This window comes from Osmerus mordax, chromosome 26 (genome assembly GCF_038355195.1).
Source record: "Osmerus mordax isolate fOsmMor3 chromosome 26, fOsmMor3.pri, whole genome shotgun sequence".
NCBI lineage: Eukaryota > Metazoa > Chordata > Actinopteri > Osmeriformes > Osmeridae > Osmerus > Osmerus mordax.
In genome coordinates this window covers 4515642-4528884 of record NC_090075.1, presented here as the reverse complement: position 1 = coordinate 4528884, position 13243 = coordinate 4515642, and the positions used below count along the sequence as shown (strand labels likewise).

General features: G+C 46.6%; 2 protein-coding genes across 2 annotated transcripts; one reads left to right on the top strand and one right to left on the bottom strand.

Annotated features, from left to right (window-relative positions):
• The first annotated feature begins 749 nt into the window (after positions 1 to 749).
• On the top strand, positions 750 to 9501 carry axdnd1 (axonemal dynein light chain domain containing 1). Its single transcript, XM_067230040.1, has 25 exons — positions 750 to 858; positions 970 to 1139; positions 1277 to 1380; positions 1478 to 1580; positions 1790 to 1875; positions 2380 to 2436; positions 2687 to 2795; positions 3192 to 3313; positions 3538 to 3678; positions 3880 to 3984; positions 4253 to 4373; positions 4516 to 4617; positions 4910 to 5076; positions 5194 to 5263; positions 5483 to 5717; positions 5915 to 6131; positions 6372 to 6465; positions 6889 to 7091; positions 7227 to 7320; positions 7500 to 7646; positions 7835 to 7921; positions 8074 to 8202; positions 8320 to 8411; positions 8925 to 9055; positions 9271 to 9501. Exons 1-25 carry the CDS (start codon positions 750 to 752, stop codon positions 9384 to 9386), a joined length of 3111 nt encoding a protein of 1036 aa, XP_067086141.1. The 3' UTR covers positions 9387 to 9501.
• Positions 9502 to 9946: 445 nt separating this feature from the next.
• nphs2 (NPHS2 stomatin family member, podocin) lies at positions 9947 to 12434 on the bottom strand. The gene is made up of 8 exons (XM_067229930.1): positions 12077 to 12434; positions 11873 to 11976; positions 11650 to 11722; positions 11418 to 11500; positions 10912 to 11115; positions 10681 to 10736; positions 10462 to 10540; positions 9947 to 10201 (listed from the first exon to the last, which is right to left on the bottom strand). The coding sequence occupies exons 1-8, from the start codon at positions 12432 to 12434 to the stop codon at positions 9947 to 9949; spliced, it is 1212 nt and encodes a 403-aa protein (XP_067086031.1).
• Between the last annotated feature and the right edge of the window lie 809 nt (positions 12435 to 13243).

Genomic DNA, 13243 nt, shown 5'->3' with positions numbered 1-13243 from the left:
TTAATGTCACCGACATGCTACCCACATCGCTCAATTAAAATAGTGACTTTCTCAATTCTTTTGTGGATAATTTGCTATTCCTTGATTACTTCTTATTCCTTGTTAGTTCTAAAAGTTCAGAAAAACATTCACAAAGCTCAGGTCACACACACACACACACACCCACACAGACGCTCACATACAATTGAACGTGAACATCTGTTTCGGTCTTATAATTATTTTTCTGGGCGGTGGGGGATAAGAAAGACAATAAACAAAACTATGAATCAAGTAAGCCGTCAGAGACTATAACTTTATGTAGGCTACACTTCAAAGGAGGCTCCAGTCAATGTAAAAAAAAAAAAAAAAAAAAAAAAACATTAAATAGAGCCAAGAACAAGCACTGCCATTTTTGCAGCGCAAGACCGTAGTCCAGCGTCCCTAGCAACAACTCATCGGGGGGTGACCAAGGAATTTGAGATGACAGGAGAAATCCACAAAGTTGAGAGGATATGTTTTGACATAGGCCTACTGTTCACATATTGAATAGGTTTGTCGTTCTTTTCCGAAGCCTCACATTTGCATCAACGCTATCCAGCACAAAGTTGCTTGGAAATGCATATAATGCGTTTTTGTCAGCCGAAAGGTAAACTTCAGCCTACTTAGTTAGGCTACTAGTAGCCTAGCTATTGCGCGGTAGCTCATTAGCACTAGTACTGTAGCTAGCTATCACAGTTTACTAGCCAGCTGGTGTTGTGTTAGTATTCAGTATGACTACATTCAAAGCAAGTCCGTCACCGCCTGTTCTACCAAAGCCGGAGGGAGGGCGGATAAAGTCAAGTCATACTGTCATGCCTACTACTGGGGAAGATGATAGAGGTAGGCTAAGCAATTTACGTATGGACACATTGCGTAAATACATGATAAAATGTTACATTCTATATTAAAGTATGGGTCTAACTTTTGCTTCGTTGGTATGTTTGTACTCAGTGGCAGAACTGCCGGTGCTGAGAGAGAAAGGGACAGATCGGTCCAAGATGCAGCTTGTCCCATTGCAGAATGATTATATCCCAGATGAACTCATGGACACTCTCACTTCAACCATCTATCCCCCAAACAGACTGGGATCCTCAAAGCGAAGCAAGACCCCCCCGAAAAAGGTGAAGGTGTGATTTATTAACGTTTTGGCATGTCTTATATCATACCCTTTTCTATGTTGGCAACGGTCACAGTCTTCACTAATCTATTTCTTCTTTAGTTTTGTGCTTGTCATTAACTAATTTTCTGTCTCCCCTAGATCCATGGAATACGACACACAGATGCTGTTTGGCATCATGCTGTTGGCCGTAAAAAATACAAATATTTTCTTGACCAACCAACATCGTTGACTGGAGCTGGCAGGTTAGATTACAGATAGCTTGATTTATGGTTTGAAATGCAAATAAAACTGTACTCTTCCATTATTTTGGATTATTATTTACGTTCTGTGTTATCACAGAGATATCTCCTTCCTGTGTGACGCCATGGCATCACAGAGGGAGAGGATCCCCCTGCCACCCATGGCTGAGAGGAATTCCAGCAATACACAGGGGATTCAGAAGGCAAGCAGAACCTCAAGATGTGTACATGTGTGTGTGTGGGGGGGTCTGGGTGTGTGTTGTGGCAAGCGCAAAGCGTAACCGGGAGGAAAGGAAAATGGGATGAACCAAAATCTCCCCCAAAACTATAAATGACCTGGAGATGCCACAGTGTCTGTGTGTTTGTGTTTATGTGACCCAGTTGTTGATTTCACAACCGCTTCCCTCCGCAGGACTTGAAGCACATGGAGACTCTGATCCCTGAAGAGTTTCACATTGTGAAAAACAAAGGGGTTCAGGCCCTGGGATGCTTTGACGAGTGAGTGAAGTCACGTCTGCTGTGCAGCGCGAACCCCACCCTACCAAACCCCCACCCTATCTAACCCCCACCCTACCAAACCCCCACCCTATCTAACCCCCACCCTACCAAACCCCCACCCTACCAAACCCCCACCCTACCAAACCCCCACCCTATCTAACCCCCACCCTACCAAACCCCCACCCTACCAAACCCCCACCCTATCTAACCCCCACCCTACCAAACCCCCACCCTACCAAACCCCCACCCTACCAAACCCCCACCCTATCTAACCCCCACCCTATCTAACCCCCACCCTACCAAACCCCCACCCTACCAAACCCCCACCCTACCAAACCCCCACCCTATCTAACCCCCACCCTACCAAACCCACAACCTACCAAACCCACACCCTACCAAACCCACACCGTACCAAACCCCCACCCTACCAAACCCCTAGTCCACGCCCCCAAATCACTTCTCCTCTTAACTCCTCCTCTTAACTTCTCCTCTTTCTCTTCTCAGTAAATTCACAGTACTGCTGGAGGACGATAAAAAGATGCTTAAAGTCTTCCCATCAATGTGAGTAAAGATGTAACATCTAACACAAATACTTCAGTAATATCAATCCTGCAGATCATCAATCTTTCCCGGGCCTTCTGCATTCCAACACACACTGTGTGTGCAGATGTCCAGCTTATGGTCCTCTCTGTGGAGAAATATCAAGACGATCCACAGCGATATCTGTATCTGTCATTGTAGTTCTAGCTGAGAGGAAGCATAGGCGTGTGACTGTCCTAGGTGTGCGACTGGTCTCTCTATGTGTGAACAGGAAGCCCAGTGGTAGACTGGAGGCTGTCCAACTGATGAAGGTGATGGATGAGATGATGGACCGAGCAGGGGTCAACCAGGAGTACAGTGAACTGACTGGACTCTCACAGGTTCGATAACTAGGAAACCATGGACTGAATGATTCAGGTTCAGTCAATTCCTTTTTTGATGGGGAAAATGATTGTAGCAAACAAAGCAAGGAAGTGCTTGTTTTACAAGGCATTAAATAAAGATACCTTAGAGTTTATTCAGTACCAGACGTTAAACAGAAGTTCTTATTGTTTAACATTTGCTTTTGGTCTAATCTGTAGCAGCTGACTTTAAAACAGATGTTGTAATCAAACTATATTTTCTATTTTTTAAAGACACAAACTTGTTTACACTGAAACGGTATTTAAGCTGTGGACTGCACCATTAAATCATAAAACAACATTTTATTTGAACATCCTGATCCGACAGACTGTTTGAATGTGTGTTGTACCTCACCCTTTGTGTCCCCCCCGCAGATGCAAGGCCTGCTGGAGCTGGTGCGAGTGGAGCAGAACATCTACAACATCGTGTTCCACGAGCTGATCCGGCAGGTCAGTGTGGAGTGTGCAGAGAGAGGACATCTCCTCGCCAAACTCAGGTCAGTACTGCTACCAAGCCCCCTTCACACTCCTCCGAGATCTGTCTACGAAAGGATTCTCTGGTCAGTGCTGTGTGCAGGCGGCAGTGAAGTTTAGAATGGTCAAATAGAATAGAGTTATTCGTAGTATTCGTTTAGCTCTAATCCAAAGCAACATGCAAACAGGTTCTATGAACGCATCACGTTCCGGGATGTTCCATGAGTGTGTGTCTCTCCTGCCCCAGAGAGAGGTATGTGGCCCTGTTGGACCGTATCCCCCGGCAACTGAAGGGCCTCCACACGGAGACCCTGGCCCAGAGAGCGCTGGACCGACGCCTCACCGAGGAGATCATCTGCTTCAAGGGCTCCCTGACCCAGCTTAACAAGTAAGGCTGTGTGTTTTTTTCTTTTTTTTTTCTGGTTGTTGACAGTTATTGACATTATATGTACAGTTATAACCACCTTGTTGGTTGCTGGAAGGGCTAGAGATACTTCTCTTTTTCCATTCAGTTTTATTTTTGTGTGTTATGCATGAACTTGATTGTGTGTGTGTGTTAATGGTTGTGTGTGTGTCTATGAAATGTCAGAGAGCTGTGCAGCATGAGGGAGCATGACGAGTATGTGACCAATCAGGGAGCGAGGGCACAGCAGCAGCTCGCCAAAGCTCTGGAACAATCTCAGAAGAACTCAGAGTAAGTTCTGCAAAGCTGCTGTTACCTTTGACACTACACACAGAGAGTGTTCGATACTCTGAATCCTACAGGTGGGTTGAGGCACTTATCTGCTGGTCCTGGCATTTGTCTAAAATATGTACAATCTCTCCGCTCAACCACAAAACTGCAGTTTTCGAATTCACACAAAGGCAAAACATTAGTCAGAACAAAGCAGCCCATACTTCATATGACTTTCCTAAACATAGTTTTTTGTTGCCATGCTCTTCCTCTTGGTGCGTGTCTGCAGCATGGTGGGGGAGTACCACAACCTGTACGAGATGCAGAGGCGCCGGTTAGAGAACCAGGTGGACCGGCTGACCGACGAGAAAGACCTCTGGAGCAAGGTCACCTACAACCTGGCTCTCAAGGTGATCAACAGTATGATATCTATTACCATTCATGTCATGCTATGCTAATGTGTATCTTGTTCACAAGGATAGCATCAAGCTATGTACCTCAACTCCTGGACACCGTTTTGGAATGGTTAAGTTAGCGCTTGTTGTGTTGCAGGTGATCAAGGTGAACAATCTGCACCTAGCCAGCAAGCTCCACGTGAGTGAGCAGACCTGGACCAAGACCGCAGAGCACTTCACAGTCTTCCTCATGTCGAAGGTGAACCCTGACGCTGGATATCGTGTAACCATTCAGTAAACCGAAATAACCTTAAAATCCTCTACCTTTCCCTGTCTTTAACGATAGTGAAGGCAAGGTACAGGTCTGTGCCATCTACAAAGCTATCTCGACTCTTGAATTTCCTTCGGGATCAATTAAGTGTACTGAATTGAAGTGAATGTTGTGCTATCTGGACTAATTGACCTACATAGCTGGCATGGATATACCTTTGACTAAAGGCATCTGCTAAGTGAACATATGACATAACGAGCCATGTTGTGGTGTGCTGCAGGACTCTGAGGACATGAACCACATCATTCAGCTGACAGAGCAGTGGAAGGAGCTGATGACCGGCTTCGTGCAGCGTCTGAGCGAGGCCGAGTTCAGGCAGTGTGAGAAGATCCAGGAAGTCCAGGCCGACATCGTCACATGTCACGCCTGCTTGAGCACCAACGTCAAGTGTGTATTACACACACATTCAGATCGTGTTTAGACATGTTTTAAGCCATGTTGTCACACTCCGATCGGCTATTTCAAGCCATGTTGTATCACGGCTTGTCTGTTTTCTTCTCTAAGGATTCCGGATCCAAAATTAGAGAAATCCTTCGAAGAAGAGATGTATGATAACTTGAAAAAGTGGTCCAACGTAAGAACACTTCCTGTTATGCTTTTTTGTCTTTGTGGGGGGAAAAAAAAACACTCAGTGTGATTGGAAATATTTGTATATAAAGGGTACTTTTCACTTTTAGCTGTACCATGTCTTCTAAGTGACATGTCCTTCTTTAATAGAAGAATTTGGGTCCATGAAATGCATGACAAGAAACCCATGTCGATGGTTCTGACTCTGACCCCCTCCCTTCCCCAGGAGTTCAGCGTGCAGTGCGAGCGCTATGGGGGCGAGGAGCTCATCTCCTGCCAGGAGAACCTCAGCCTGCTGGCCCAGCTGCAGGACTCCTGGGGGGAGGTGGGCCTGGGGCTCTTCAGGAGACATCCAGCCCCGGACGGAGAGCCCCCTAGGGGCCAGGAGGCCATGAGGGAGCTGGCCAGCAACGTGTCTGAGCTGCACAAACAGCTCGACACACGCATTAACGGGGAGAGCGGTGAGGAGTAGCTACTGGCTACTAGCTACTGAGGCCGTAGAGCTGGAGGAGTTTTGTAGCTGATGCTTAACTGCAGTTTGGTTTGTCAGAATGAAGATGAAGAAAAAGCTTTTTTGCTCCATTTTCTCAAGTTGCAGGTTAATGTAGATCTTGTGGATCTTCTAATGTTGAAGGCTCTTTCCATGCGGCATTCCCAGGCATCCACAAGCAACTGATGGCCCTGGCCGGGGTGATGGACTCGTGGGCCACCAAGCTGAAGGTCCTGATTGGACGTGCGGAGGTGCTGCCTCACTGTGATTGTTTGAAGCTAGAGAAGGAGCTGGAGAGATGGATGAAGGTGGGAGAGGAGGCTCTGGTGTTAGTGGCGAGCACCCAGCCAGACAGTGGGGGGATCAAGAAGAAAGCACACATCAAGTGAGACCAGCGCTAACAGATACTGTGTTTGGTTCTCCAAATATTACATATAGGACCTACCAACAGACTGGGAGGTCCTAGCACAACACATGACATGGATCTTATTGGACAACCAGTTATTTATTAGGCATTAAAAGCAACCTTGCTTCAAAATGACCCTGATTACTTTTGATACTCTTGATCATGCATTGACTTGAAAAAGTTCCCTTTTGAGACTTTTGCCTTTCTGTGATTCCATAGGATAGAGATCGACGACGTGTTCAACTCCATCCGAGAGCTTGTCTCCACCCAGTCCAACTTCTTTGACTGTGAGAACCAGAGGCTTTGTGAGGAGGTACTGTTTACTTATTGATGGCATTGCCCTCAATGAGTTGCATCAATGACCTGATATAGGCCTATGTTTAACTTATAAAGGTAGTATTGTGTTATTGTTTGTAGCTACCATTTTTTTTATTGTTTAATATGCACATGGCAAGACATTTTGGACATTGCTTCTCTACGCATGATCTCATATGCGTTGATGTTTGGCACTATGACCATTATTTTCACATGGTCATATTGGTACCATATGAGCGATGATTGAGCGATGATTGAGCACACACTCAATCGAGCACAGCTAATGCGTTTGAAACGGCGTCCAACACTATTTAAACCTACCATAGTAGACATCCTGCAACTGCAAAACACAGTCTACTTATGATTCCAGAACGGGCCTCCCTTCAAAAAAGTCTGTGCATGTCCCCCTGACCCGCCCCAGGTGAGCTCCATCCACACAGCTCTGACTCGCTGGATGGTGGACCTACTGCTCCAGATGGTTCCGGACCAGTGTGACGAACAGGAGCCCCTGCCGGTGACTGGCCCCGGTCCCAAAGCCCTCAAGGAGGCCTCCATGAGGAAACTGGAGGAGGACGCCAGGAGCCTGGCGCAGGAGCTGCTCTACTTCTCCAAGTACATCACCAGGTCAGCCAAAGCTCAGCGCGCGGAGGGAGTGGCGGGGAGCGCGCGTCTGTTGTCGAGGGGACGGGACAGAACGCTCTTCCTGAAACCCGAGCGCCTCTATCTCTCTTTTCCCTCCTTCTCTCCCTTCTGCGTCAGCTCCTGTCAGGATATCGTGGAAGAGGACATCCAAAAGAGGACCATGGCTCACGACGACACCGACAACGAGCTGTACGAGCTCAACAAGCTGCAGGTACACCCAGGAACACGTCTGTGCCCTCACACGCTGTTTAATGCATGCTCGAGGCCATTCATTATTCATGTATATTCTTTCTTTTGGATTGATGGAACACGTGTGCGAGTGTTTGTACATGTGTGAGCATGATGTGTATTTTAGTCATTAGTGTGTGTGTGTGTGTGTGTGTTTTTCAGAGGGAGTGTGACGAGTGGAAGGACGCCTGTAAGATCCTGCTGTCAGATGTCAAAGGCAGCCCCGTGGACCTGCGTGTCACCTCCAACTTGGTCCCCACGTCCGCCACTGATATACTTCCTACCCCGTCAGCCAGCGTAGAATCTAATGTAAGGATACGGTCTGCACTCTAACTTCTACCAGGGCCTTGATATGGAATTCAATTTTTGGGAGTGTCTCAAACTAAAGTAAATGTTTCTCAGACCTGGGGTGATACTGGGAGTTCATGTTAGACTGGTATCCAGCACACACATGGTTGTGTTCTGGTGTTCCAGTGATGTTTTGATTATTCTGCCAGGTCCACAGAACTGAGGAAGACGGGGAAGACTCTGGAAGGTCACAGGTGGCAGAGACCAGTCGCCTAGCTGATGTAAACAACCCTGAGGTAATAATCATTCAGTTTGTTTTCTTGAAAATGATATGGCCATAATGCTTCATGTACAAAATGATGTAATCATAGTGTATTGGAACCATCGTCTGATAAACAAATCGCCAGTGAGCTGGAATGTATTTGTAGTTGTATGTTTTGACCCGCAGGGGGAGTCAGAGAGCCAAGAGGAGGCTGTGCAGGAAGGCAGTCAGGGAGGCTGCATCATGAAGCTGATAGGACACGATGGCTACGTCATTGAACAAACCCTGGGAGAGGACAGGGTCCATCTGGGGCAGGTCAGTCTGGAGATGATCCCCACACACCCCTTCCAATGTGTTGTCTTAATTCCTTACCGTGTATGTATGTTGCTGCTTAGCCAAAGCGCTGATGTGTGAACTGTTTGTGTTGGTCAGACTGAGGAGATGGTCATCAGTCCGCACACGGTGAACGCTCAGCGGGCTTTCGATGCCCTGGCCACGGTGGGACTCCTACAGACGGAGTTGCTGTGAGTTATTTACCTTTAGTCATTTAGCAGACGCTCTTATCCAGAGCGACTTACAGTAAGTACAGGGACATTCCTCCCGAGGCAAGTAGGGTGAAGTGCCTTGCCCAAGGACACAACGTCAGTTTGCATGACCGGGAATCGAACTGGCAACCTTCGGATTACTAGCACGATTCCCTAACCGCTCAGCCACCTGACTCCACATGGGGGTCTCGTGAAAAACGTGTGGAATTGAACGTGTGTGTGTGGGTGGGCGACCGGGTAGAAAAGATGTATGTTTATTACTTATTTATCGTAAGATCAAACAACACACAATTTGTAGAAAACAACACAATATGTGTCTGATTGGTAATAACACACAAAAGTACACACAAAAACAACACAATTTTTTTAAGAGTGTACTATTGGTGGATGTGTGTGTACGTATGTATGTGTGTTATGTATTTATGTGTGTATGTATTTCTGTGTGTGTGTATTCACGTGCATGTGCGTTGCGTGTGTGTGTGTGTGTACCAGGGAGATGGAGGCGCGTGCCCAGGGGGCTGAGGAGCGAGCTCAGAAGGCAGAGGAGGACCTCCAGGCTGCTCTGGAGAAGATCCAGGACATGGAGAGGCAGCTGCAGGGCAGGCCCAGCTTGGAGCCCAAAGGTAGGCCGCCTCTGTGACACACACTGCTGACACACAGCATTAACCGTGTACAAGCAATCAAATGCTATAAAGAGCTTTATTTATTTCGTAACTGTTACCAGTACTTAAGAGAACCGTCTCCATAGATCTGGATCTTGTCATATTAACAAGCATCGTTGTTTTATGCCCAGTATGCACACATCATCATCATCATCCTGAATGTGTTTGCCTTTCAGTGAGTAAGAAACCTGTGGCTGCCACCTCCCAAAAGATGGAGTCCGCTCCTGCTCCCAAACCAGCCAATCAGAAGCCCGAACATAGCCCTAAACCCTCCAGGCCCAGGAAACGCTGATCCCAGACCAGCATTCATAGTGTTAGTGTGATACACGACTTGACTAAAACCTCTGATGAATTAGTATTTGAAGTGTTGAATTCTTAAAAGGTCAGACCTTATGACTATTTATTTAAGTGCCTCTTGTTCTGTTTTTCGTTTGGTCTTTGTTGCATTTGTCATGTCATTGAAATAGTTGGAGTGTAGTTGGAGTCAATAGTTGGAGTGGCGTGTACTATTATCTTATGTTGATGTGTGGAACATCCGATGATGATCGGGTGATGTTGCAGCATATCATGACAATAATACATCCCAAAATACAAAGAAAATAACTGATTTATTTTGATGTAAAAACCTAAACTGTCACATGGACTGTTTTTCCTTTGTGATTGCTGTCAATAATAGACAAACAAACATGGACACGCTAACACAGGCAAACCAGCCTAGAATCAGGTCCACACACTCTACCATCCTCTCCATTTGAAAATTCATAACAGTTACAACATTCCATTCCCCAGTCATAACATTCCATTCCCCAGTCATAACATTCCATTCCCCAGTCACAACATTCCATTAGTCCCTTACATCATGGGAGAGTCTGAGTCGCGGCCTTCCCTGGTCCCTCCTCCTCCGGCCCGGGCGGGCAGGAGGGAGAGGTCGGGGGGCAGGGTGAGGAGGTCCGACGGGAGGTTGAGGACCATGGTGGGGCGGTCGCTGCGCAGGGTTTGGAGGAGCTGCAGCAGGCGCAGCTGCACGGCGGCAGGGGAACCCGTCAGGGAGTCGAGGGAGACCCTCAGAGCCTCGCAGGCCGCTCTCTCTCCCTCGGCCGCGATCACCTGGGACAGGACAGGAAGTAGAATCGTTCGTCTTGACTTGTGCTGCTAGCTAATGCTGTTCCCTACTATAGTGACAAGCAACACAGACTAATACGCTTCAGGCTAAATGGTATATTTTCCCACCGAATACATTAATTCAAAACGTAAATCCCATGAACACTATTACATCTAAAGCTAATGATGCTGCATGTTTCGTGAAGTGTTTTATGAAAAGTCATTTTTTTTTAAGGTTTGAATCAAAATCAGGCTTGACGAAACACCTTGATCTGGGCCTGCCTCTTGGCTTCTGCCTCCACCGCCAGACTATGCTGCAACTCCACCGGTAGACAAATGTCCTCTCTTCAAAGAGAATGAAAACGCAAACACAACAAGGGCAAATGTTTCACCATTACAGGGGTTTTAGGAATACAAACCACTTCAGGGGCTCAGCCCTGTGTGACTTCAGTAGTGTAAAACTCTGTTACTGACTCCACACTTACATTTCTGCTCGCTCCACTTTGATCCCCCACTGGCAGGTCACAGAATCAACGGCCACCTGCGAAGATGAAAAACATGAGGATGACAGGAATGGCAAAAAAACGTTTACATGCCCTTCATAGGCTCAAACATTTGACTTCTTCTAACAAAGTATGGCAGTATGGAGAGGATTTATATGTACTAACTCTGACCCTATGTACTGTACACTAAAGATGAGACTACACATATCAAACCTGGATCTCTCGGCTTATCCTCTTCCTGTCCAGGAGCACCTGGGTGAAGTTGTGATGGGCCAGCACATCTCTGAGTGCCACCTGGGCCACCGCCTGCAGCATAGTGCTCAGACCAGACAGGGCTGCGGAGCACAGAACCACGTTCTCTATCCGGTAGTAAACCACCGCTCCCAGTTCTGTGCTCACCAGGTCCTTAGTCACCACCTAGATCCATTTGATTAGTGCAATGCTTCATACATTTCCACAGCCATGTAGCCTATTTTGTTTGCAAAGCATATCCATCATATTTATATCACAGCAAACATTTACCGTGCATGTTCTGTGGCCCACACAAAGTACTGTACATGCTTGTGAAATGCACACATACAATTTACTGTACACAGCCCTCAACCTATAGTTTGACATCAGTCAAATATTCATGCCTTTTCTATGCTCAGAGGAATTTAATCTGAATATTTTATGGTGTGTTGTGTTTTGGTCTTGGCTTGTCAAAGGAGTTACCGTACTGTGTGAGGTGGGACCTTGAGCATTTTCAGTCGAATGTCTACTCTCTGGCAAACGTCCAGGAATGGGAGGTAGAAAAGAAGACCTTGAGAGAGTAAAACACAGTCCATACTCGTTGATCTGCTGTGTTGATTGTCTCATAACCAAGCAATTGTCTTGAGCAAAATACCTCAATCTTATGATGTGATCAGACAAATAACACTGAAATAAATTATTCGTAGAATAAACTCAGACCAGGTCCTCTGGGTCGGCCTTGCAGTAAGTGACCCAGTCTGAAGATCACAGCTCGCTCATGCTCTCTCACTACCTGTCAATCGACACACACACACACACCGTCCCTTAACACCTTGGAATTAATGCACAGAGATGCTCGATACAGTTTGTATTAATCTCAATGTGAAAATGAATCTTCATTCATTTAAATTAGTGCGACTTCAACTGGAAATAAATGCATTACCTTGACACAGAACCAGATGGAGAGGGGTAGGAAGAGGAGAACCAGGGTCAAAGCCAGCACCATGAGCAGCCACTCACACAAGCCTAGATTCCTCGGTTTCACACCTGGTGAGACGTGGTATGAAACATTCCAATTTGACCTCACGCGTGTTATGTTCACCCCATGGATGCTCAGTTTAACTTCGATTCCATCCCTGAATCTCACCTTCCTCCTGCCACCCACTCTCCAGTAGCAGCCCCAACGATTCCTCACTCTCCCCGGCCCTGTCGTCCTCTCTCACAGCGTCCACATCCACCACTGTGGAGCTGGACTTCACTGTGGAGCTGGACTTCACTGCCCCGTCCTCCTCGTCCTCTGCCTTCGCTCCCTCGATCTCCAGAGTCACCTTCTTCTTCCTGTCTTTTTTCTCACGCGACTCCGTCAGTCTCACCGTCTTGTTGGCCCTGGGACGGTGGCCCCTAGAGGCGGGGGAGGGCTCCCTCCTCGCCGCCTTGCCAGATTTGGAGGAGTGATGAGGCGAGGTAGGGGCCGAGGCCGAGACAGGCTCTGGTCTTTTCTCCATCGCACGTGGAATCTCATCGGTAAGAAGCATTCAACTGGTGGAAGCTCCAGTGGCTGTGAGGGAGCAGATGTAGCAACTATGCAAAGTGTTGGTTAGGACCTCTTTGAGGAAGCTCTTTTCTGGGAAAGAGAAAGGGGAGGGTGGGGGAGTGTAGACCGGAGGTAAGGATGGAGGGAGGATCTTCAGCACCAAACAAACACAAACGTGCACAACCAAACAAGAGAGAATGTCAAAGCTAAAAGTACTTTACACTGTATGATTCAACCAAGTATAACATGTAGTTAAGAGGTTAGGATTTTATCTAGTTGACACATTTCCCGAGGGACAAATTACAATAACAAAACGTGTTGCTTTAAATTTTTTGAATTTAATATGTTTTATTACATGTCTTGGTGTAAATCTGGCTAATGTTAAAGTGATGTGCCACAGGCAATGACGCAGTTACTTTTAGGGAGTCGCTCAGTGCCTCTTTTATGAACGTGCAGACTCAGACATTGATCTCTTCCAAAGCGCTGATGTCAGGGTTCCTCTGTTTTAAATACAGGAAAGATACACATTCTCCCTTACACAATTTAATTAAATTGTAAATTAAGTCTTTGACCCACATTTTCTTTGCGGAACAGAAGATCATTGACTCTTGTTATGGCCTTAATTACACCGAAATATCTTATGAATACACATGGATTGCTGAAGGTGGCCAAACATTAATTATCGCAGAGCTGAGTACTTATATAGCGCTTGCACCCTTTCAATGCAACATTTTATATGTATAATATCAATGTGTGATAATTTTGCCCAAAGCCCTAACC